General features: G+C 47.4%; 1 protein-coding gene across 10 annotated transcripts in view; it reads left to right on the forward strand.

The window, feature by feature from the left end:
- Positions 1-22,491, forward strand: part of NPRL3 (NPR3 like, GATOR1 complex subunit) — a 42,086-nt gene extending 19,595 nt beyond the window's left edge. For 8 of the 10 annotated variants that reach the window (XM_053991585.1, XM_053991587.1, XM_053991590.1 and 5 more), the window contains 7 exons: positions 3,483-3,620; positions 4,335-4,491; positions 6,338-6,444; positions 7,618-7,747; positions 15,369-15,558; positions 16,687-16,879; positions 21,770-22,491. In XM_053991585.1, the coding sequence (XP_053847560.1) occupies positions 3,483-3,620; positions 4,335-4,491; positions 6,338-6,444; positions 7,618-7,747; positions 15,369-15,558; positions 16,687-16,879; positions 21,770-21,935 (1,081 nt within the window). In that variant the 3' untranslated portion in view covers positions 21,936-22,491. Of the gene's footprint in view, positions 1-3,482; positions 3,621-4,334; positions 4,492-6,337; positions 6,445-7,617; positions 7,748-15,368; positions 15,559-16,045; positions 16,148-16,686; positions 16,880-18,452; positions 18,547-21,769 lie in introns of those variants that run through there. The other 2 variants (XR_008439564.1, XM_053991591.1) reach the window with 2 other exon arrangements.
- The last annotated feature ends 1,310 nt before the right edge of the window (positions 22,492-23,801 follow it).

Consider the following 23,801-nt stretch of genomic DNA (forward strand, 5'->3'; position numbering starts at 1 on the left):
GTTATCTGCAACTGCAGATAATACACGAGCTTGATAGTTACTAAATGCTTGTCTGGTTCTAGCAAATTTCTCTTAGCTTTGCATTGGAATAAAAGTGAAAGTATGGAGAGGTTTTTGGGGAGGTTTGGATTGTTTGTTTCTTCTTTTTAATACAGAAAGAGACTTTATAAACTTTTAGCCTAGTGGGACTTAACTGTGTGGTAACCCATCTCAGCTCAGGGAATAATGCTATGGGACCTAATGTTATTTCTGTGGCTGTGCTGTAAAATATAATCCAACTACAGTTATTTATCAAAGGACAGCCCTTTGTCCTTTATAAGGAAATGTGAAATAATTTCAAAGCTCTGAGTAGTCACAACCTCTAGGAAAAACAAACCCCAAAGCTACAAGCTCACCTCTACGAAAAACACGGGGATAATTTCTGATATAAATAAACAGGACAGATGTGATATGAGGTGTGTGTATATGTAAAAATTCTTGACTCTTATAAACATGAAGTGGGATTTCTTTGTTTTGCCAGTAGTTATGGAAAAGGCTGCAGTTCTGGGAGATGCTTGGCAAATTTTCATGTTCTCATTTTGGGGCAGTTGCTCACAGTTCAGGACACAGCAGAACGGAGCAAAAGAGCAGTGATAATCCCTAAAATATTCCCCAGCTTCCTGCAGCTCTGGAGGGGTTTCTGTACATTCAGCAGCTTTCAGCTGATCTCACTTCCCGGAATTAGCCCACAATCCTGTGAGCCAGAGTAAATATTGAACAACCACAGCATCCTCTGATAAGGAGGTCCATGGCTTTAACTACTTTTTGTGCTTCTTTCTATTTCTTCTGAACTTTGCTCCTTCTTGTATCTTGAGATATCTCATGGGCCTTATGATGAGAGACATTAAACAACTTTTTCCTGTTTGCCTCTCCCTGTCTCAATTTTAAACTTTGTTATCTGATCATCCTGATCCTTGCCCATGCATCCCTCAGATCACTCATCAGGTGTTACCAACCAGAGATTAAAAAAAAAAAAAGAAAGTGTTGAAACAAAGTTTTTATGGAATAAAATGTATTGGTGGGTTTAATATCCGATTGCCTGAATCTTTGTGTCCATTCTGGGGACGTTATTTAACTCCCCTGTCTGGCCAAGGGCAGTTGCAAGTGTTGCTGCTGGAGGGTGTAGCTTGTTCCTTGTCAAATTACAGGCACTTAATTATTTTCCACCTAAGGAGGGGCAGGTGAAGGAGAAATTGTGTTCATAAAGCTATAATGAAGGCTGGAAAATGTACAGCTGAATGCAAATGCAGAAGAATAAAATTAAGATCCAAATCAGAACTGAAAATCTGTTTTTCTTGTTGTCTTTAATTCTAGGCTTTTGTTGTATAGTGCACTGTAGACAAAATTATGCTGTGGAGAGTGTAATTTTGTAATTAAAGCTTTTGCCTTGGTGCACTTGGACCAAAGAATGAAAGGAGCCAACTGGATCTTTGTCTGCATGTTAAACTCTGCAGGGAAAATGTCCCTGCAAGTGTTTCATGCTTTCATGTATCTCTGCTGCTCTTGGGTAACGTGTTTTTACAATCCCAAGAGCTTTCAGGTGGTCTCTGAACTCGCTTGTCCCATTCCTTTATTGCCATGTTTCCCCTTGTGAGGATTTGGCCTGGGAGATCGTGTGGATAACCACAGCTTCAGCCCTTTTCCCTGATGTATTTTGAGGGAATCCAGCTTTATCTCCAAGTTGTTTTGTGGTGGGGTAAGCAGTGTTACTGGAGCTGCAGCATTTAATGAACTAAACCAGAGGTGTTTGTGCTTTGCATGTTCCTTCAGGGCTGGGAGCCTCTGAGCAGATCAGAGCTGGTGGGGCCAGAGAGACACAGGATTCACCCTCTCAGTGCTTTTTAAAAACAGGAAAACACACAGTATCTGCTCCATTTGCAGCTTGAAAAATCAGCATTTTCCAGAGTTCCATGCAAGATTTGAGAACAAAACCTTTTGAAAAGTGTTGTCTGCAGTGAGATGTTCCCCAATGAGTCTGATCATGTGCGAGGTGGGAGGGGATGCTGTTTGCTCCCTCACCACTCTGTTGTGGTTTGGTGAGTAGTTGCACCAGCAGCTAAAGCTACCCAATATTTTTGTTTAAAGCTGAAATTTCTGCTCTCTCCAAACCCTCTACAGAGCCAAATGAGCTTGAAAAAGACCATGTTCGTTTGTGACCTGCAGTTGAGTGCTGGTTATAAACCACATAAATACTTTTCCAGGCGTGTATTTGTTCCTGGCCTGTTCCTGGCATGTTTTTTAATCTGTTTTGTGTACAGGGGGAAATTCATGGCAGTTATTGACACAAAAGTCAAATTGTGAGTCTCAACACACTTTGAATTTAAAATTCAGGCTGGAATTTTCAGAATGCAAGCTTTGAAATTTGATTTTAAGCCAAAAAATGTTGTTTGGGAAGAAAATTTAAAATCTAAGGGCATTGACAAATTCAGTTCTCCGGTGTAGATCTTGAGATTGATAAGTTTATGTGTTCCTAATTTATGAAAAGATGTGGTGGGCCTTGCTGCTTCCTCCCAGCACAGCTGTTCCCAGGCCAGCATTCCCTGCCTGTGGAATTGGGAATATTGTGAGGGTTTGCACGGTGGTGCTGGCTTAGCTCCTTAGGGTACATTACCCATTTTAAGTAAACATAGTTCCCTCCTGAGGTGGATTCCACCTCTTGTCTAGATTTACAGACTTCTGTAAAAGTGCCTGAATGATGATCCTGGCTCTAATCTCCAGCTTTTCTGTTGGTTTTTTTTTTCAGTAAAAGAGGCTTATTGTTGCTTTCAGGCTAAGAGCCAGGGTCTGACTTTATTGTCTTTATTATTCCTGGGACATCCATTGCTTCCACTCCGGTCCTGTTGTCTGGAGTCAGATGAAGGGCTTAGCTCAGTCCCTGTGGTTTCCTAGAATGAAAAAACCATGTAACAGGCATGTTTGTCACAAGCAGAAGCAGGTTAGTAAGGAAACAAACAACCTAAGCAGAAGCAAAGGAGGCTGTTATTGTGGAAATGTGCTGCTTGGAACAGCCCTTGCCCAGTACACACATCCTCTTTTCTTTTTGCTTGGAGGGGAAGATGGAAATTGGAGGTGAAAACAGTGTGCCCAGTTGATCTTTGCCCTATGCAGCTTTGGCCTAGAGAATTTTCCTTTGCCTTGCTGTAGATCTTGAATAAACTTTAACTTGAGACACTGCTGCCGTGTTAAGGGTAGAGGGAGCAGAAGGTCAGTGGTGGAGTCTTTCAAATCTCCCTCAAAATGCTGCAGGGGATGGTGCTCTATGTGTTCAGCTGTGGGAGGCCCTTGCAGTTAGGTGTCAGCTGGTCCTCAGCCAGCCTGGGGACAGATGGGGTGCATTCAGTCTTTTTTCACATCTGATTTCTGTGCAGGGGTGAAACTGGGCCACTGTTTTCATTTGTGATGCAGTGTAAATGCTGTATGGATTTATTGCCTTCCTATTTTAGTCTGTGCACGACAGGGGTGGTTCGTTTACACATCAACAACTGGCTGGAAGTGAGTTTCTGCCTTCCTCACAAAATCCACTATGTTGCCACCAACTTCATACCCCCAGAAGCAATTGAGAGAAGTCTGAAATCTATCAGGTAAGAGCAAGCTCTGCCCCTCAGAGTGTGGCCAGTCCTTGCTCCTGTTCCAAGGGTGGTGCTGCAGATGTCTGAGGTGGCTCCGGCAGGGGGATGGTGTGGCTGGGCTGTGGAGGAGGGGGGCCCTGGGCTCAGACAGGACTCCCTGGAGCTGCTGCTGTGGCTTTGTGGTGCTGCTGGATTCATGGGGGTGGTGTTCACTTTAGGTGGTTGTACTGAGGGGATGCTGCAAGAGTGGCCTGCGCTGTTTGCAGCCAGGAATTGCGTGTTCATTTTAATCTGTTGACCCAGAAGTAATTCTGCCTTTGGAAGAAAGAGAGCCCAGGTCATGTGATACCTTATTTCCTGTGTTTGTTTATCTGCAAAAGTAATTAACTTCTGCTTTCTTCCTTTCTTCTACTCCATTCTGTATTTCAGTAATGCAGATGAGCAGTTTTCAGACTTGTTCTCAATTGTGTGCCAATGCAGTGCAGTCTTTTTTTCCTTGTCACTGGGGTATCCAGTTACCATATAACCCTTTGTCTCTCTTTTACAGAGAGCCTCTTATGTTGTGATATAAAAATAAACTGATTTTGAACCCAGTTAGAGCAAAATTATGATATTAGAAATTCTTTTTTTACCATTACATTGACCCCAGGTATCGTGGTGTGGGAATAACAAAGCCTTCAGGAAAAGCTGCAGTTTACTGTGCAAATGTATTCTATTTTTCTGCAGGCCTTACCATGCCTTATTACTTTTAAATGATGAGAAGTCATTGCTTAATGAGCTCCCGTTGGACTGCTCTCCTGCCCTGGTGAGAGTAATTAAAACTACCTCTGCTGTGAAGAATTTGCAGCAACTGGCTCAAGATGCTGACTTGGCATTGCTGCAGGTACGGGGAGCTGTCAGCAGCTGCTGAGAGCTTTTTAAATCATGAGGTGTTTTCTCCTGTGTGCCCGTGGGCTTGTGTGGGGCAGGAGCATGGCAGCTCCCTTGGTGTGAGCAGAGAGCAGGGAGAAGGTACCAGCCCTGAGCCTGGGGAAAGGCTGGAGAAATAAAGGGCAGGGGTGCAGGGACAGTGCTGGGCAGCTCTGCAGCCACATCCTGTCTCAGATGGGAGTCCCCATCCTTGGGGTCTCTGGTCCCCATCCCGGGGGTCTCTAGTCCTCACCACTGCTCAGGACAAGTCCATTAAAACAGGCTGATTAAAAACTTCTCTTCAAACTGTGAGCACCTCCAGGGCTGCCTCCTACAACCTCTCTGGTCCAGCACTGACCAGCATCAGAGTGAAACCTTTCCCCTTATCTTGTAGGAATTTCCCATTGTTCTCTGTGTATGTTGCCTCAGGACCTGTCCCTGTGTCCCTCTGAGGAGAGTGGCTCTGTCTTCTCTGTGCCTCCTATTTGGTAGTTAAAACCAGAGCAGGTTGTACTCCTGACTGACACCACAGTGGCCTGTCTTGGTCCTGCCACATTGATGTCTACATGCAAATGAAGCACCCAGAATGCAAGTGCAGGTTTGCAGCTACCATGGCCAAATACGTTGCTTCCCCTGGAGCTGCCAAGATCTTTTCTACCAAAGACTTGTGAATGTCTGTACAAACCTTCCCATCCATTTCCCTTAGTCCATTAGTGCACAGACTTGGCAGTCATGGGAAGAAGATTTAGTTTAGGCTAGGGGAAGGATCTTGAGCCAGTCTCCCCAAGCCAGCAGCTCTTTCCAAATGCCCTTCCAGTAGTGACAAGCAGCTCTCAAATCTGAATTGCTGGAGGTGATGTGATGAGCCCCTGGAAAGGGAAGTTTTGCCAGTGGAGGGATGAGACTCTGGCACTCACATGAGTTGTGAGGCTACTGAGAGACCCCTGTGGATTACTCTGATCATTTGGGATGATTACATGAGATGATTCCAGAGAGGGAGGGGCTGCTCCATGCTCCTAAGGGTTGATCCAGACCCAGAGACACAGCCTGTGCTCTGTGTGGCAGGGGAAACACAGCTCATCATCACATGTTCTGGTCATAGGTCAGTGTTCCAAGGGAAAGGTCCTGCTTTGTAATAAAACTCCAGGTCTGCCTGCAGTGGTCTGTGGTATTACTTGGCTATGGGATGAACTCTGGAAATTCCCTACTGCTTCTGTAGTTTTGTTCTCCACAAAAAAGCACAGTTAAATGCATCTAATGATACAGGCTGGATTTTATGTCTTGTAGACACTATTTATGTGGCTTTTCCAGAGCCATTAGCAACCACTGACTTGTTTAACACATTAAAATACTTTAGGTAGCTCATTACTGAAATACCTCTGTGCAGTAAAAAGGCAGTGTTGGTTTCCTTTATGTTTCTGTCATAGTAGAAGCTGATTCTTTTGTTTTATTTTTCACGTGTTTTATTTTTCATGCATAACACAATGCATTTTGTGCATAAAGAAAAATAGTTTTGGGGGCATGAAAAGAAACTAAACTTGTATTGATACAGTTTGGAGGAATTCCTTTGAGGCAGGAAATACTAAGTTGCTTAGAAATGTGAGGCAAATCTCTGTAAATTCATAACCTTGTCAAATGCTTTTTGATCTGCCACATGTTATATTAAACCATAAATTTATTCTGAAGGCCGGGTGAAAGGATGGAACATTTTTCTTTCATTTCAAGTCAAATGAGACTTTTTTTGTTGTTGTATGCAACGCTTGGTGAGAGTTTGTATATTGATTTTGCTCCCCTAATTTTTCCCTGTTTTCTCAATACAGGTTTTCCAGCTTGCAGCACATCTTGTTTACTGGGGCAAAGCAATTATTATTTATCCTCTTTGTGAAAACAATGTCTACATGCTTTCTCCAAATGCCAGTGTCTGCCTGTAAGTAGAAGGAAAATGTGTTGGTGGCAACACAGTGCTGAGGAGTGCAGATGCACTTTCCTTGCCTGACTGGATGCAGAGTGGGATCTTTCCTCATGAATTTGTTGAGGCTGTACAAAACACAAATCATTACATGAGCCTGAACTTGCACAGCCAGTGTGGGCAAGGAGGAGCAGCAGAGCAGATCAATATTCCTCTGTGGCCCTGGAAGCAATATATTCCCTGTGAAGCTGCTGTCAGTGTTTTTAGTACTCCTGCTCACTGCATGTCCAGTATAGGAACATTTACAAACTAAAATACTTTATGATTAAGTTATAGGGCTCTCTGTGTAGCTGGCACACCTGACATAAATCAAAAGTAGCAAAAGTTGCCATTGTTTTGTTTCATGTGCTGGCATTCCATACTGTGTGCCTTGTCACAGACAGAAGGCACCATGGCCATTTGGAGAGCAGGCAGAGCCACTGCAAGGAAGATGTGGAGGCAGGGGTGGGTATTTTTGCTCTGCTGAAGATTGGCAACCCTTCCTCTGTTGGATTTTGAGATGCTTTTAGACTCTGTGTTGGAACTCAGTTATAGGAAAATTGTTTTAAATCAAAACTTTGGTGATGGAAGTATAAAAATAGGGCTGGAAGGGACCTTGAGGTCATTCAGCAACAACTGTGCCCGTGTCAAATATGGCAGTGCTGTTCCTGAAGACCTTTGGAGATGGAAATGCTAACACAGACAGTTTTCCTGATATTTAACTTGACTATCCTTTACTTCTGTTCAGTCCTTTTTCTTGACCTGTCAGCACGGGGAGGGGGCACAGCCACATCTGCAGCTGTGGTTGGCACATTCAGAGGTTGTGTGTGTATCCTGCCCAGTTCCTGCCCAAGCTCTGTCCCTTTACCAGAGGCTGCACAGGTCTGGACTTTTTATCACTTTCATTTTTCTCTGGATTCCCTCCACACCTTGACTAAAATGCTGGAGCTGAATGTAAGGCTGAGGTGAAAGTGCATGAGCTCCTGGCTGGCTTCTGCAGGACAACAACATGCCATCAACTATGCTTAGGGGTTTTCTAGATCACAGGGAATATTCCATTTGGGAATTGGCACTTCTGCAATGCTTGATTGGATCACAGTCACCCTGAGCAGCACCACAGAGCTGATCTGTGCCTTTGCCTCTCTCCTGCAGGTACTCTCCCCTGGCAGATGCCTTCTCCTGCCAGTTCCGGGGTCACAACCTGCCCTCCATGCTGGCCAAGTTCTCCCTCCCGGTGTCCCTCTCCGAGTTCAAGAACCCGCTGGCACCGCCTGTGCAGGAGGTGAGCTGGGCACTGCCAAGGGCTCCTTGTTCTGCTGCCCACAAGGGATGGTGCTGCTCCTGAGCACTCGCTCAGGAACCTGCTGTTGCACATTTACAAGTTCCCAGTTACTGTGCTTCCAGCCTTATGATTTACTGATTCATGTCCTCGTGCCAAAAAGCTGTGGGGATGTTCAAGGTGAGAGGATGCTCTGTGCTGGCAAAGCACAGTCCTAAAAGAAGCATTTAGAATGTTTCTTTTTGTGGAGTGATGTAGTAGGGAAAACTGAAACTCCATTTGGTCTGTTCCAAGCTGCTATCAATTGGTAGGGCTGAATCAAGTTTGTGGATTCTTCACAATCACATTTGATTTTATTCTATTCCATCTGCTCCAAGTTCACAATCTGTTTTTAAAAGCAATCTGTCTGTTCATTTGGTTTTGCTGTAAAACTGGAATTGTTAAAAGGCTTTTGGAGGAAGTAGGCTCAGCATGGGGTCAGCACAAGTCCCTGTGTCACTGCATTAGCTTTTTAGTGTAAAGATCTGTGTTAATAAAATATGGATTTGGGATTTGTGAGCTGTTTTGCTTGTGCATCGATCATGGCTTGTGGCATTTCTGGGAACTGCTGGAACACAGGAAGGAGCTCAATAACGTGAGGTCTCCTGGCTGACTCTGCTCTGTTCCCAGATGGAGGAGCCTGGACCTCTGGCCGTGGCTCAGCGTGGCAAAGGAAGCATAGGCAGAGTTCTTTGGCTGCCTTCTCGTGGTGTTTGTTTCTGGCCTTCAGACTGGGGTGCCTTGGTGGCTCCATGGCTTTAGCCCCTGCTCAGATACAGAGAAGATTACCATCACCTGTGCACTCCAGCACAGCTGTGAGGGAAGAATTGGCTGTAATTACAGGTTCACAGAGATGATGATCAGAGATAAAAATAAGTAATGATGTAGGTCTAATCCCAGTAGTATGTACTGGTCAGCTGCAACCTTGGGAGGCAGGGGAAGAGCAGGACTGCACTCTAGTTACAAACAAATAAGTATCCTGAAAATTGAAGCTGAAGTCATAGCATTAATTTTATTATAGCTGCAGTAGCTTCAGGAGACATTCTCAGTAATCCTTTTAAAATTAATTACTTGCCTTAATACTTCTCCTTCAATAGTTCTGGTTGTTCTCAGACGTCCTGCTTTTGTTTAAAATACATAAATAAGTGTCTGTCACTTACTGCTGCAGTTATACCTTGAAACAAGGGTGCAATAAATGCTTACCAGAGCTGATGGAGTGCTCAAGTGTTTTTTAGAGAGTGTACCTTCCCTCTGCTGCTCACCTGTCTGTGTTAGGGTCCTCAGGATTACCAGCACAGCTTGCTTTCATCATCCTTTGAGCCTTATTGGAAAGATGGAGGATGATGCTGTGAAAAGTTGTGGCTTTTTGATAAAGCAAAGTGTGACAGTTCTTAGGGACGTTTAAATTAGAGCAAGTTTTTATGTATTTTTGTATCAGTACATTTTCTTCTACTTTGAAGAGACTTCTTCAAAGTACTCTACTTTGTAGGACTATGTAGGACTTCTTGTATTATTTTTTCATTTTTCAGTCTTTTAAGAGACATGACTCCACTCCCTGCCCTGGTCAGGCTCCAGTTGTAAATAACAGAGATCTAATCAATACAGCAATTAATCTAATGAGATGTGTGTGGGTTTTGTTCCGCTGGGCTGTGATAAAAGATGTTGTACTATGAACTGTAAATATTGTCAAAATGTATTCGCTTTGCTTTTGAAATGAAATAGCAAAGGTGGGACTTCTCTCTGTAGTTTTGTTCTTTGTGTGCACAGGAGGGGATGTGAGGTTTTTTAGCTTTGAAGATTTCCAGTGGTTTTCTGTTATCTCGTGCTTTTCATCAGGCTGAGGGCACTGTTTGTGCTCCTGAAGGTCACTGAGCTGAGGGTCAGTACTGTGGAGGGGGGTATCTTCTGCAGAAACTGTTGTGGCCTCATGGCATCCATCCCATTTAATTCTTCTCTTAAGCATGGGATTGGCTCCCTGCTTTTGGCATGTGTTTCTGGATGGGTAAAGGAAACAGAAGGCATTAATAAAGCCCTCCATAGGAAATAGGAGAGCTCTCAGAGTCCTTCCTGGTTTTATATAAAAATGTTGCTTGATTTGAAAGGAGACAAAGTTATTTTTGTTCAATTACCATTACATGAGTGGAATTCCTCTATTCCTTTGGGTAGATGAAAAAAAAAAAAGTGGCACTCATTTTTCTGCTTGTTGTGCTGTGGTATTTTTTGGCTGGTAGGAAATATGAGCAACCTGAGCAAAGACAGGACTCCCTTGGGAGTGCATGGCTGTGTTCTGCTTTTGCTGTCTGCCTGTCAAGTAGGTAGGAGGTGTCAGGTGAGAGGTGTGTGCCAGGCCTGCCAGTGCTCTCAGCTGTGCCCTGTGCCAGAGATTGAAAGTCTTGATTGTGTCATCTTGGTCTCCTCTCTTGCCTGAGATGAGGAGCAGTGTACTGCAGTGGAACCCTAGTCAGTGTGTATCTGTTAGTTGAGAAGATTTTGGTATCCATGCAGTGCTCCCTGCTGCTTCCCTTTCTCTGTGTTTCCCTTGGATTCCCTGGGACAGCAGCAGGATGAGGATGAGCCCATGCCCTCAGCTCGGCTGACCTCAAGAGATCTTGGTGCTGTTGAGCTGAGGCCCTGCTTTTCCTTCCCCTCCCAGGTGTGTGCACACACGAGCCTTCCTCCCTTCCCTCTTCCCTTTCCTAGAGCCCTGTCCAGCCTGACTCTATTCATTAACCTGTTCAGCTGCAGAAGTGTTCTGCCAGGTTAGCAGGTGGAATTCACCTGGGGGGATCCAGTGAGCTCCAGGGCTGGCACAGAGCGAGAGAGGTGATTTCTGCAGAGCTTGTGCAGCTGGGGGGATGAGGGAAGCAGCAGCTGTCCTCCCCATTTCACAGTGAGTTGTCCCTTAGCTCCATTGTGACTTCTCATGTCACCAGGACTTGCTGCAGTGCCTGGGTTTGTCCTGGATCTCACCAGGGTACAGCCACGGGGTGGGGAGATCCTGTGAGCTCACACCAAAGGGAACTCATCTTGCCTTTTGGTGTTTTTCTGGAAGAGAAGCAGTTTGCATCTCCTCTGCCCCGACCCCAAAGAAGCTGCCCTTGTTCTGCTGCCTGTGGCTGTTGGCTCGTGCCCCTATGCTCTCCTCCTCTGTGTGGCATAGCCCTGCTGTGAGTGCAGGGCACACTGGGCTGGAGCTCTGGGGTTGCTCAGTGAGGTGTGCACACCCCTTCCAAACCTCCTGGGAAAGCACAGGAGCACCTGGTGACCCAAAGCCTTCAGGTCAGCACATGCTGACTGGCAGGATCTGTACCAGGCACTGCTGCTGGTGCAGGGGGAGGCTTTGACCTGCTGTTCAGGATAAGGATTTCTTTGCCAAGCATGAAATTTCTTTACCCAGCTACTCTGCACGAAGTTGCTTTGCAAACCAAGAGTTAGGGATGATGACTGTGGCTTCCCCTCCTCTGCACTGTAACCTCAGCCAATTTATCTCCCTCAGAAGCTGTAACACGTCTCTGCCCCGCCCTGAACAAACATGGACTAGCAGGAGGGATCTTCTCACCTGTAAGGAGTGCTCCTAGGTGAATTAGGCATCCCATTTCCTTCCTGCATCCCCTTTATCATAATGCACTTTGTCATTATTATTGTGGTTCTTTAATTCTCCCTTGATGGGACGTGGATAACTTGCAGAAAAAAAAACCCAAAACCAACAGATGGGAAAGCAGGACAGCTGCTGCTGAACAAAATCTCTTTAACTTTTCACTTTTGTTTCAGTCAGTCTGGGCCATCCTGCTGGGAGTCAGGCCCAGGGAGATGAGGCCTCTGCCTCGTGCCTGCTGAAAACATGCCGAGCTTTGTGCAGGGCTCATGGAAAATGAGGCAGGAAAATGTGTCAGGGGATGGAGTGGGAGGGGAGCTGAGCTGCCTGCACACCCTGAATGGGCAGCTGTGTCTTCAGGGAGCCACACTGCACATGGGGCTGCTCTGCTGCAAGGCATTAGGGAGCTTTCGTTGGCAGAAGTAAGGAAGTGGGATTAAGATGCATTTATATTCATTGGACTGGGAATAAAATCAGGGGTTTAGCACAGTAAGTTAAAAGAATATATCATGCTAGGCCTGAATGGAGGGAATGGTTAAGCTGAGAATTCAGAGCTGTTACCTAATGATTAAAATGACAATATTAGATAGTAAATGTTTCATCCTACATCAGTAGGAGTTTGCAGAGTCTGTTTCCTGTAAAACAGGGAGAAGTTTTCATAGCTTATGTGTTTTCCATGAAACAGCATGGTTTGAATGCTAAAGGAAGGTAATACATTTCAGCAAACATCCCTGCACCCCAGTGGCTTTGAAGGTGTCATCATCTTGAGCCAAGGCAGCCCTCAGTTCTCCAGTCAGACCTTGAAGAGGATTTGTATCAAATGACTGGATAATCCAGGCTGGAGAAAGGGGGCTTGTGTGCTTCAGTAGGCAAAACAAGCTGTATTTTCACTGTCTCCTCTGGGACAAACTGGGATTGAGTTCTTCTAGGCTGCTGTTTTCCCTTCCCTTTCCTGAACCTGTTGCTGCTCCCAGGTATCCTTAACTTTTTAGCCCTTAGAAAGAAAACAGCCTTAAAGAGTCCTTGCAGGAAATTTAACATGTTTCTCAAGAGTTTTACAAATGGCCCCAGACAATAAGGAATGCTGGATCTTGTCCCTCCAAGACTTGGAGCTGAGCTTTCCTCTGGCCATCCTGAAGTGCCCAGCTGGGCTGATGGGCAGTGCTGTGTTTTTGGAAGCCAGTGCAGCATCTCTGCTTGTGCCAGTGAGCACAGATCAGGGAATTGTACCAGTGCATGACAGCACACTGGCACTGCTCTGGGAATAGCCCTGGGCTGCTCTGTGCCAGCAGGAACAAGCCAGATGTGGCTGCTGCAGCAGACAGGACCCCCTCTGAGCAGGCTGGAGAGAGGAGCACGGGCAGACAGGAAGGATGAAAGGAACATGAATAACATTTAGATTGAATTGGTAGTTAAATTAAGCAACAGAAAATGTTTCACTTTATATTTCCATCACAGTCCTGGTGTTTCAGCCAAAAAAGGCTGGCTCTGGATTCCTGCTGTGCCAGAGCATGACTGAGGCAAGCAGTCCTGGGATGGAGTATATCCCTGCCTGGAAAGCTGCTCCCAGCCCATGTGGCTTCAGCAAGGAGCTCAGCTCTAATGAAGTGCCCTGAGAGCAGGCACGGGGAGAGCCCTGCACCTCTGGGGAGGAGCAGCATTTCCAGCCAGCACAGCACAGATGGGGCAGGGAAGCCTCTGCTCCTGCAGCCCTGGGTGAGCTCCATGGGAGCTTGGGAGGAGCAGATGGAGAATGGATGGAAGTGCAGTGCTGGTGTCCAGAAGCACAGGCAGCAGCAGAATGTGTTAGCAAAGCCTCTACTGGAGCTGATCTGTGAAAACACTTCTGCCTTTGCTAAGAAATGGGTCAAAACCTGGAGGAAGTGGGAATGGGAATGGTGTGAAGCACTTGCAGTGGTGGCACAAAGCTCATCACATGGGCAGGGGCCAGTGCAGGATGCTGCAGCACTTGGGCTTTTTCTAGGACTGGGTTTTAAGAGGTACCAAATTCCTGCTGAAGTTTGACTAGTACAGAAAAATGTCAAGGATCATCAGTCTCTGGTCTAGGGATGATTGTTCCAAGTTTACTTCAGCATGGAAGAAGAGTTTCCTCTAGTTCTCACGGCAGTCCCAGATCTCCAGCTCTCCCACCCAGGGATGGCACCAAGGTGTTTGGCAGGGGTTGCTTGCACAAGGTTGTGGCTGTAAAGCTGTAACACCACTGCTGCCTGGCTTCTTGTTCCACTGGGCCATAGCTGCTGGCTCGGGGTGGCTTTCTAGGTATTTCCACAAGGGTGTGGAGATGATGGTGCACGTGCAGGATTAGACTCTCCATGCACATGGAGCTGCAACAAAGGAAATTGGCTATTTTTGTAATTCATGGAACCACCAGAGTGCCCAGGGGAGGCTGCTCTGGGTCAGGCCCTACCCATTGCTTCTGTAGGTCTGGTAGAGCCTGTCTTCCTGTCTCCTTGGATTTTTCCAGGGTTGTTTTGTGCTTTGAAACGTGCAGACTTCTTTCATTTGCTAATCAGACGTCGCTGCGTGCCAACAGGTTGGAAATTTAAGTAAAATAAATGAGCCATCTTTCCATCCAGGCCTGCATCTGGAAGGAAGGATTTCAGCAACATAATTGCTGGAGTAAACCTTGCTCTTCCAGGCTGGCTTCAGATGTTAGCAAAGCATTATGTCTTTGGTGTCTTTTGCCAACCTTCCTCTCTGTAGATTTTCTGTTAAACATGTAAAATGAATTATGGCTTTTCCAGAAAATAGATGTTTGAAGGCGATCCCAGATAAAAACTTTTAAGATTAAAATCCACTGAGCCCCCAGAAGTGGTAATTGCTGAAAAGACAGGGTGTGGGTCTGTCTGCAAACAGAGAGGTTTCTTTTGTGATTTGATAGCAGAGGAGGAGCTAAGAATTACCAGATTTATGGAAAAAGGAAAATTATGTGGGCTGATGAACTTGGGTTTGGGGCTTTTATTGTGATTTGGCAGGTTACCCTGATGATTAATGCAGCAGAGTGAGCTTCCTTCTGAGCCTGAGCTCATACTGCATGTGTTTGTCTCACCAAAACAGTGGTGGTTGCTATGAAATCCCCAAGCAGCCTTGTCAGTGATAGTGTTCTGAGCCCTTTGCTACGAGAGTTGCCTGCAGTGATATGAAAAGGCTTTTTATGCAGAAATCAAGACACAATGATGCATTTTGAAGGCTCCTCCCAGATTTCTGAAAACAGATCCTACAAGCACTTGCCCCTTGCTCTGCCCGTGGTGCAGGTCTCCAGCAGGTGTTGGGCAATGTTTAATACATCTCATTGCTTTTGAGTCTCTTGCCTGCCTGAAAACCCAGGTGCCTTATTAGCTTGGCCCTATGTAGCAGAGGGAGGTGAAATGAGGGATGGTGACTCTGCATGGAGAGGGGACTCCTTGGCAGCTCAGGCTGCTGTCCCCTGCCAGGGCTTGTGCTGCTGCTGGTGCTGCTTCTGTATTGCCCAGCCCTGTCAGGCTCTGATCTCCAGAGGCTCGCCCATGGCTAATCAGCAGTTTCCCATCTGACACCAAAGGGCTCCTGGCCACATCCCCTGATTGCTTCAGCTCTGCCCCATCACTGCCCTCTCTCTGGCTCTCTAGAGGAGCCTGCACTTCAATCTGACCATGTGGGATTAACCCTTCTGTGATTTATTTTAGTGGCCCTTGTGTAGAGACCAGCAAACTGGTCTGGAGCTGAGGCAGGGGCAGGGCAGGTTCCTTCAGCTGTGCTGGTCAGTGTTGCATAAATACGTGGATCATGAAAGGCCCCATTGCAGCCTAAGCACCCACAGAGGCTCTGGGTGTGATGAAGTTTTGTGTCTGGTCACCTTTTTGATAAAATCTTGTGTGGGGCTTGAAGCATTTTCCATGTGACTCATTACTCACCAAGTGTACTCTGTGTGCTGTTTTCCTCCTGTATCTCATTTCCCAGACGTTTAACCCCTCGTTTCTCCCCCTGCAGACCCAGCTCATCCAGATGGTGATTTGGATGCTCCAGCACCGGCTCCTGATCCAGCTCCACACCTACGTGTGCCTGATGGTGCCCCCGAACGAGGAGGAGCTCCGAGCCCAGGACGAGGACATGCCCTTCACTGCCAGGGTTGGGGGACGAAGTTTGAGCACCCCCAACGCTCTCAGCTTTGGCTCTCCAAGTATGAGCACACTTTTCTCTGCTGTTCACACTCCACCTCACTTCTAGAGCTTCCCTCAGTGCTGCCAAGGGCCATCAGGCCTTGGTAATATGACATCTCCTCTTGCTGCAGTGCTTGCTAATTAGGTCCAGCCTTTCCTAAATTCAGAGCTGGTGAAAGTCCTAGGGGCTATTAGACTTCTTTTTAGAAAGAAGTAATGCTTTGTAATTTGCTGAATTCTCATCTGGTCATGTAAAAGATTTTTATGAGAGGTACTTTGTTTTTAAAAGTAACTTTGTCCTCCCTTGCTGCACTCAGAAGTATCCCCCGTGTTACTCTGGCAGATTTTGGTTTTCAGGACAGAAAGAAAATGAGATAATTTATTCAAGCAGCATTGGTTTCTGTGGGCTGTAGAGCCATTAGAGCCACCTGAGGAGACACAGAGCTGGCTTTGTTCTCACACATGATTGATTTCTGTTTGTGTCCTCTGATTTCTTTAATCCCCCAGTGCCATTCTTCAGGGTGATTCCAGGAAAGCATTCTTTCAAGAGGATGAGTCAGATATAATGCTGAAATCACCAAACTTTCCTGCCTGGGCTGTTCTGAGCAGCCTTCTCAGAACACTGCTGGGCTTGGATATGGGGAGAGATCCTCTCTGTACAACTTGGAGCTTTACAGGAGTCATGAATTAGGGCAGAGATCTTGGAATGTGAGTCAGATGAGTCTGTGATCTGCTTTTTCTGGCTCCCTCACAAGAGGATATTGCTTCTTGGCCTCTCTGCCTGCTTCCACCTTCTGTGCTGTTAGGCTTTTCATGTTACCATTTCACTGTATTCCAGCACAGTTGTCTGGGAATTCTCTTTTCAAATGTTTTTATGGACTGTTTATGGTCTCCAGAAGTACAGTTTTCCACACAAATTGATGACTCTGTTGAAACATTTGAATTTCCCATTGAGAAAATCGCTGTGTTGTCATATGACTAATTGCAGATTCATGGAGCACTTGGAGAGCCACTTTCTCTGCTCTCCAGAGAAGAGGGATTACTTGGAAAGGCTGCACAGAAACAGCCTGAATTGATAAACTTTGCATCCTTATGCTGAGGAATACAAAAATTTAATGTATATGTGTGTCTCTCTCTTGTCCTGATAGCCAGTAGTGATGACATGACTCTGACAAGTCCCAGCATGGATAATTCCAGTGCTGAGCTGATACCTGGTGGGGACTCACCCCTAAATAAGAGGATGACAGAGAATCTCCTGGCAAGCCTGTTGGAACACGAGCGGGAAGCCATCCTGAATGTCCCAGCTGCCCAGAACCCAGAGGATCTCCGCATGTTTGCAAGGTGAGCAGTGCAGCAAGCATTGGTTCTTATCCTCTCTGCTTTATGGAAGGATTGCTGTGGAGACTGAGCAAATCCTGTTAGCCTAGGGGTTTGGAGGAGAAATTCTTTTGGGTTTGCTCCTGTATTTCTTCTGTAATACAAACTAATATTTGTGGCACAAGAACACTTGGTAACAAAGAGTCCTGGGTGTGTGAAGGAGCATCAAGGAGTATGGGTGGACTTCACTGTCCTGCCAGTTTTCCTGGTCCACACATGGCAGACACAAAACTGCACAGCCTAAAAAACCCATCTAAGCAGGCAAGGCAGAGACCCAGTGATGCTGATGCTGCCATTTTGTGTCCATTGGTATTTCCAAGCCAGCTCTCCTTAATTTTATGGTTTGTAAACTCCATGGAAACATGAGACACAGCGCCAGCCTGAATACTTTTACAGAGTGTCCCAAGGTGTGTTTGGCAGTGATGAGAGCTCACTGCTTAGCTTAGTTAAGCTAAAGGCATTAAGATGTGTGATCAGGAGCACACATTTTGTTGTCACACATTTGCACTCAACAAAAACAGGCATTATGTGTTTCTGCACATGGTAGAAAGAGAATGACTTCCAAAGCAGCCATCTAGGAAGCAGGGAGGGGGGGAAATACTTTTTCTTCCAAAGGATTTCAAAACTCAGTGGCATCACTGGAATGCAACTTCCACTGATTTTCATACTTGTGGAACAGAAAACCACCTGAGGCAAGGACTGCAGCTGTTCCATATTTTGGATTCAGTTGGTAATACCTGAAAACCTGGTTCTTGCCCTAGGATGGATACAGGCAGGTAGCCCAGGGAAATTGTAATAGCAGGAAGATGCTTTCCTTGTCTGTGGCAGAGTACAGCTGAGGGACTTGGACAAAGCTCTCAAAACTTGTGGGTAGTTACTGCTCTCTGAATTATTCGTCTCCTTCATCTTCTGCAACTCTTCAGAGAATATGCTCTGACTGGGAGGCAACATTGGCAACTTGAGAACTCTGAAGTGTTTTTTTCTTTATTACCAGCTAAGTCATTACAAAACCACCGAGGAAGGAAAGTAACAACAAAATCATATTTAATATCTTAAGACGGAATTTGTAGGGGATTCCTTGGACCAGTTCAGTGGCAATGCAGATTCTTTGTTATCCTAGTGAGAGGAAAGGATGTCGTGATTGCTCCCCTCTCATACCCTCAGCTGGGTAAAAGAGCCATTTGGAAGCTTTGGAATTGCAGATGCAAGAAATGACTCTAATTTCTTTGTGAAACCAGCTGAGTGATGTTTATTGTGCAGTTTGCTCCTGCCCCAGGTTCTTCTGCAGATCCCCAAGCCTTAGCAGGTCAGAATTTCCAGTCTACTACAGATTGAATTGACAAGTGCAGAGTGCTCCGAGGCAATAGTGAGGAACAAACAGATTAAACAATAAATAAACAATAAACAGATGGGTCCTGTGAGCAGATGCTGCAGTGCACGTGTAGAAATGTTCATGCCAGACCCTCTTGGTTACTGCTGGTTTTATACACCACAACTTGTAGGTGTGTTTTCCCTCTTTTTGTGTCATAACTATCAGAGATGAATGAGTAAATCTGTTGCTCTCAATGAAAGAGAAGAAGCCATGGTGAAGCTGCCTGAAGGAGATGACCTCCCTCATTACCCTCATGCAGGTACTGCTCCAGCCCTGGCCAACAGCTCTGCTCTCACAGCTGCCTCCAGAGCAAAGTGCTGTAAACTGGTGCCCCAAAATTCCTGTGGTATTTGCCCTTCCCAGGATGCTGTGTGTGCACAGAGGGATGGGCAATTTCCAGCACAGCAACAGAGCTCAGCCTGGCACATTTTCCTGTGCTGGTGCCTCTGAGTGCCTGTCCCTTGTTACACAGACAGCACAGAGTGCTGGTGCCTGTCCAGGGCTGTGCTAAGCTCATGTTTGAAGGGAGAAACCTTAAGGGGAAGTAAGGAAATACTAAAGCTTGGCTCCAGCATTGGCTGCATTAACCCTCCTGACACTGAATGGGGATTTAAATCCAAGTTCTTTCCTAAGGTGCAATTACAGGAGGGTTGGCATGTCCATCCAGGAGGAAGCTTGAGAAGGAGACAGTTCTTTTTGAGCTAGATCCTCAGTAATGTACACTAAGCCTTCCTCACTGCACATTAAGCAGTGCTTTTGAAGCCTGAAGAAGCTGGAGGCTTCACTCATGCCTTCTCTCCCAAGCCATGGGTGTGGAGTTGCTTTCAGGGCTTATTTGCCTTGCTCTGAGATTGGGAGGTGAGATCCTTCCCTGCACTGGGGAATGCTCATTGGCAGCACTGAGCTGTGGACACTTCTGCTCTGGTTTCAAGCAGTGCTGTGGCAGGGACATCTGCTTGGCCAGAAACAAGCTAATTCTATTTGAATTGCTAATCTGGGAGAATTATTTTCTTTTTAGTGTGTAGGAACACTCCAGTGCTGTTAGAGGGGCAGCTCTTGCAACTTGTGGAGGGGAAAACAGTGATGAGCAATAGAAAGCAATGATCTTCCATCACTGCATCTGGATGTGCACATCTGTCAGCACACACACCTGAGCAGCTTCAGAGGGACTCAAACACAGTGCCAGTGCTCCTAGAAGTGCCATCTCATGCTGATTGTGTCCCATAAATGTTCATTGCCCAAAAAGGCAAAGGCAGTGCCCACCTTCTCTGGAGCTGTGAGCCCCAAGGACAGCCTTGTAGATTCTGGTTGGACTTTTGGGACAACCTCCTCTGGGAGCATGGTGCAGCCCAGGACAGATTGCCCAAGCATGTGGAAGGATCTCCATCTTGGAAGGGTTTGAGAAAGCTCCACAGCATTAGCAATACTCCTGCTGGAGCAGGAAGCTGGGCTCGACTTTGGGGGTGTCTTCCAGCTGGCATTTTTGTGATATTCTTTAATATCCTCTCTAGCTTTTATTGGAGTGGAAAGTATTTAGTCTTGACCAGTTACAAATCCAGACTCTTTCTGAATATGAGATGGATTTATTTATTGGCAAACTGCTCAGTCTGTGCTGCTATGAAAGCCAGGTCATGCCATTTGCACAGGAGAGAGCTGAGCCAGGGTATGAGCACATGGGCACAAGAGCCTGGCACAGGGGAGGGGATCCCCAAATTCACTTTGTGAGCTGTGAGATGAGTTGTAAAATACAAATGTTTCTGTTCACACCTGTGGGAACAGTCTGGCTTTGACACACCCAAGAACTGACACTGTCCCTGTGAGTGACCATTTCTCAGTGCACACAGTTGCCTTTGGCCCAGGGGAGGCTCGCAGCGAGCCTCATGTCAATCCCCAGTGGGAGACAGTGCAAAAGGCAGATGCACAGCCCAGATACGGGAAAGACTGGAGCTTGTCTTGTTTGCTTGTGCTGCAGGTACAGAGAGGCAGCATTACCTTCTCCATACTGGTGCCAGCTTGAAAGCTGGCAGAGGAGCAGCAGGAGGGAGCTGGCAGCAAGCTGGGACTGCCCAGCCCCAGGCTGCCAGTGAGGATCCTGCTCTGAGCCCACAGACAGCTCATGGGGGAGAGAAGGGATGTGGCAAGTTGGGAAGCAGAGAAACACATGTGGCAATAGGGTAGAGGTGAAAACTCTGCAGTGGGGCATGTGATGGAGGGACACTTGTTGCATGGTGACTCCTTTCCAGTCACCTGTGAGGGTGGTGGGTGACAGGAGTGCCCAGCTGAGCAGCAGGAGGCAGCCAGGCAGGTGTTGGTCCTGCAGGGAAAGCAGGAGCCACTCCATCCTCCAAAACAGGCCGGAGTGCTCCAGTGGATATGGGGTATATTTTGAGGGCTGTTCCTGCATGGGGGCTGTATGAATGGATTGGAAAACAGATCATGTCATCTCAACTCTTTTTACAGTCAGTTGGCATGAAGCTGCAGATGGGTAATGGAACATGAGCAAAGGCTGCTGGAGACAGAATGTGATGTGGAACACGTGGAGGCACAGCTGGCTGTGGAGCTGGGAAGGGACTCTGGCCTTTGGGCCTTCTCGGGGTGGGGAGTATTTGAGTCACAGCATGGCTGTGACGTTTGGGAGGGTCAAGACAAGAGACTGAGCAGCAAACTCAGGCTTCATGGCGGGGGCTGCCTTGGTGTTATGGCTCAGAGGGAACTCTGGGGAGGGGCCCTCAGCCACTGGGGACTTCTGCTGTTTGTCGTGGACCCTGCTGTCCACTGTGCAGGGCCAAGGTTTTCTGATGGCTGTAGCATGTTGGTGGCCAGCAAAGGGGTATCTCTGCTGTCTTTGTTTAAAGAGAATAGGGAATTTAAGAAGCCAGCATGGTTTGAACTTGGGCTTCAGGGGATTTGTAACTCCCACAGCTTCTCTGTGGTGCCTACCACCAAAATTTCCATCTCCCTGTTGTGACTGCTCCACCCAACCCAAGCTGCCCAAACCCTGAGTGCAGGACCTGTACAAAGCCCCTTGGACTGCTGTGAGGGAAAATTGGTCTTAATTCTAAAAGGCAGTGCAGGTACCCAGGCCCCTGATGCAGAGCTGTGACAAAGGGTAGTTGCAGGCTTAGCTAAGAGAGCATAGAGTAAATCTGCCATGTCCTGACTTCTCAAGGCTCATTGGCACTTGTGTTTGTTCACTTTCTGGAATTATAACTAAGTTGAAAATTGTCAGTCTTGGGAAATGCCCCAGAATGGGAAACCTCTTGATCCAAGGAGGACCTTGGCAAAGCCCCACAGTGGGCAAGTCCCATCCTTTTCCAGGGGATTTCTGTGCTAGGCATGATTTAATTCCCTTTTCATGCAAATGAGGGACATAACCCAAACAACCTTGTGATTTGCATCCCATGGGAGAGGAGACCTTGGGGGTGGCAGTATGAGTCTGAGCTGCTTTTGGCCCACGTGCTCCCTCGCTCTGCTCCCTGCAGGCTGCTGCACTACTTCCGAGGCCGGCACCACTTGGAGGAGATCATGTACAACGAGAACATGCGGCGCTCGCAGCTGCTGATGCTGTTCGACAAGTTCCGCAGCGTGCTGGTGGTCACCAGCCACGAGGACCCCGTCATCTCCGTGTTCCAGTCGCTCCTGAAGTGACTCTGCTGGCACAGAGGAGGGAGGAGCCTGCCACGCTCTCCATGCTGAGAGTCTAAAGGCAGCCTAAAATCTGCAGGAGGTGGTTTCAGTTCCTTCTCGCCATGTGACACACAGCAGGTTGTCCTCGTCCGTGCCTCGATGTCCCAGCTGCTCCCCGAGGCTCCAGGGCCTGCTGCAGGACAGCACGTGCTTCCTCAGCCTAGATTCCTGCCCTGCCACGTTCACAGCCCTTCCTGGCCCTGCTGCTCCCCAGGGATCCTCAGAGTGGGACAAGAGGGTTCTGCTGTGGTGCTGCTGGCAGAACTTTTGGGGGGACACTGGTGCCCTGGGAGTGCTCCCTGTGCTTTCCAGCATGGCTGCTGGGACACTCAGCCGTGAGAGCCTGTCCCCACGGCACAGCGTGCATGGCCTTGTTCCAGGGCACAGGGGAGCTGGCCTGGCTCCTAGGGAAATTACCCTGGGCACCCAGGAATTCTGTTTGATCTCACAGCAGCGAGGACAGAAGTGGGAAGGCAAAGTATCACAAGTAAACGTGAAATCATGAATGAATGACACAGCCACTGTGTCACAGCTCATTCTTTCCTCGCCCCAATATCCTTATTCCCAAGTGTTTGTTGGAGCAGGGCTGTCACCAAGCAGCCTCTGTGTTCCTGGGTTTCCACGTTTCCCAGTTTGTGCCTGGGGATGGGACCTTGGTTGTTGAGCAGGACTGAAAGGTGCTGGCCAAGGTGCAAGTTCAGGGACATGTTCCACCCAGAGGCTGGTGCTCAGGGCACTGGGCTCTCAGCTTGTCCACCAGGGCTTGTTTTGTCCCTCCAGTCCCTCTCCCACAAGCATGGCTGTGGCTGCAGGGAACCAGACAGGGATCCTGGCCTGGGTTAAAGCTATCCAGCAGGAAAGTGAGATACAGGGCTGTGTTTCCTGCTCTGGTTTGGGACTGTTCCTCCAGCCGTGCCAGGGTCAGAACAAGATGCAAGAGCCCTGGGACATGCCAGGACCTGGGGACAGCAGGAGCTTGTGCCAGCTCACCCCTGCCTGTGTGAGGCTGGAGCTTTTCCCAGAGCTGCAGGCCCTCAGGAGCAGCTTCACTTGCCCACACCAACTGTGACACTGGGAGCTTTAGCTGACTTTCCTTCCAGCAGCCACTGGGGGAGCTTCCTCGGGATCCCTTCAGCGAGTCTGGCCCTGCAGCTGCAACAGGGATGGTAGAGAAGAGCAAAAAAACATATCTGACCTAAAAATCAGCTCAACATCACTGGTTTAGGCCCTGTCTAAACCAGCCCCAGCACCTGAGCATCAAGGTGAGCTACTGAAACCAGAAAAAAGGCTGCCCAGAAGGGGCTAAACCAAATTCTTTCATGGGATAGGGACAAGAGTATTGAAAAACTTGAGCCTTTTTATTGTATGTGAACTTGAAAGTGGAGGTGGGGGGGGGGTGTGTCCCTGTCACTCACCCACTGTGGCTGTGGTCCTGCAGGTCCTGCCCTGAATCCTGGAGGTTTTTCCTCTGTACCTCAAGCCAGGCTGCTGCACCAGTGCTTTCTCTGTGTGGGGATTCACACAGTGCTAAGTTCTGAAGTGGTTTCAAAAGCAGCTGGGAAAATGAACAAAAACCATTCTTGCTCTCCAAGCTGGACATTAGAGATAGGCAGAGGGTGGAAGGGGTCTCTGCTCAAAGGAAAGGTGTTAGCTCAGGTCACTCAGGCCCTGTCTGTGGAGGTGTGAATGGCCCACAGCTTCTCTGGGCCCCTGTTCCAGTGTTTGACCACCCTCACAGGGAAAATTTTTTCCACAGAGCTAATGAGAACTTCCTGTTTTCCAGCTGGTAGCCGGTTGCCTCTCATCCTGTCTGACAGCAGCCTGGCT

This window comes from Vidua macroura, chromosome 16 (genome assembly GCF_024509145.1).
Source record: "Vidua macroura isolate BioBank_ID:100142 chromosome 16, ASM2450914v1, whole genome shotgun sequence".
Taxonomy (NCBI): Eukaryota; Metazoa; Chordata; class Aves; order Passeriformes; family Viduidae; genus Vidua; species Vidua macroura.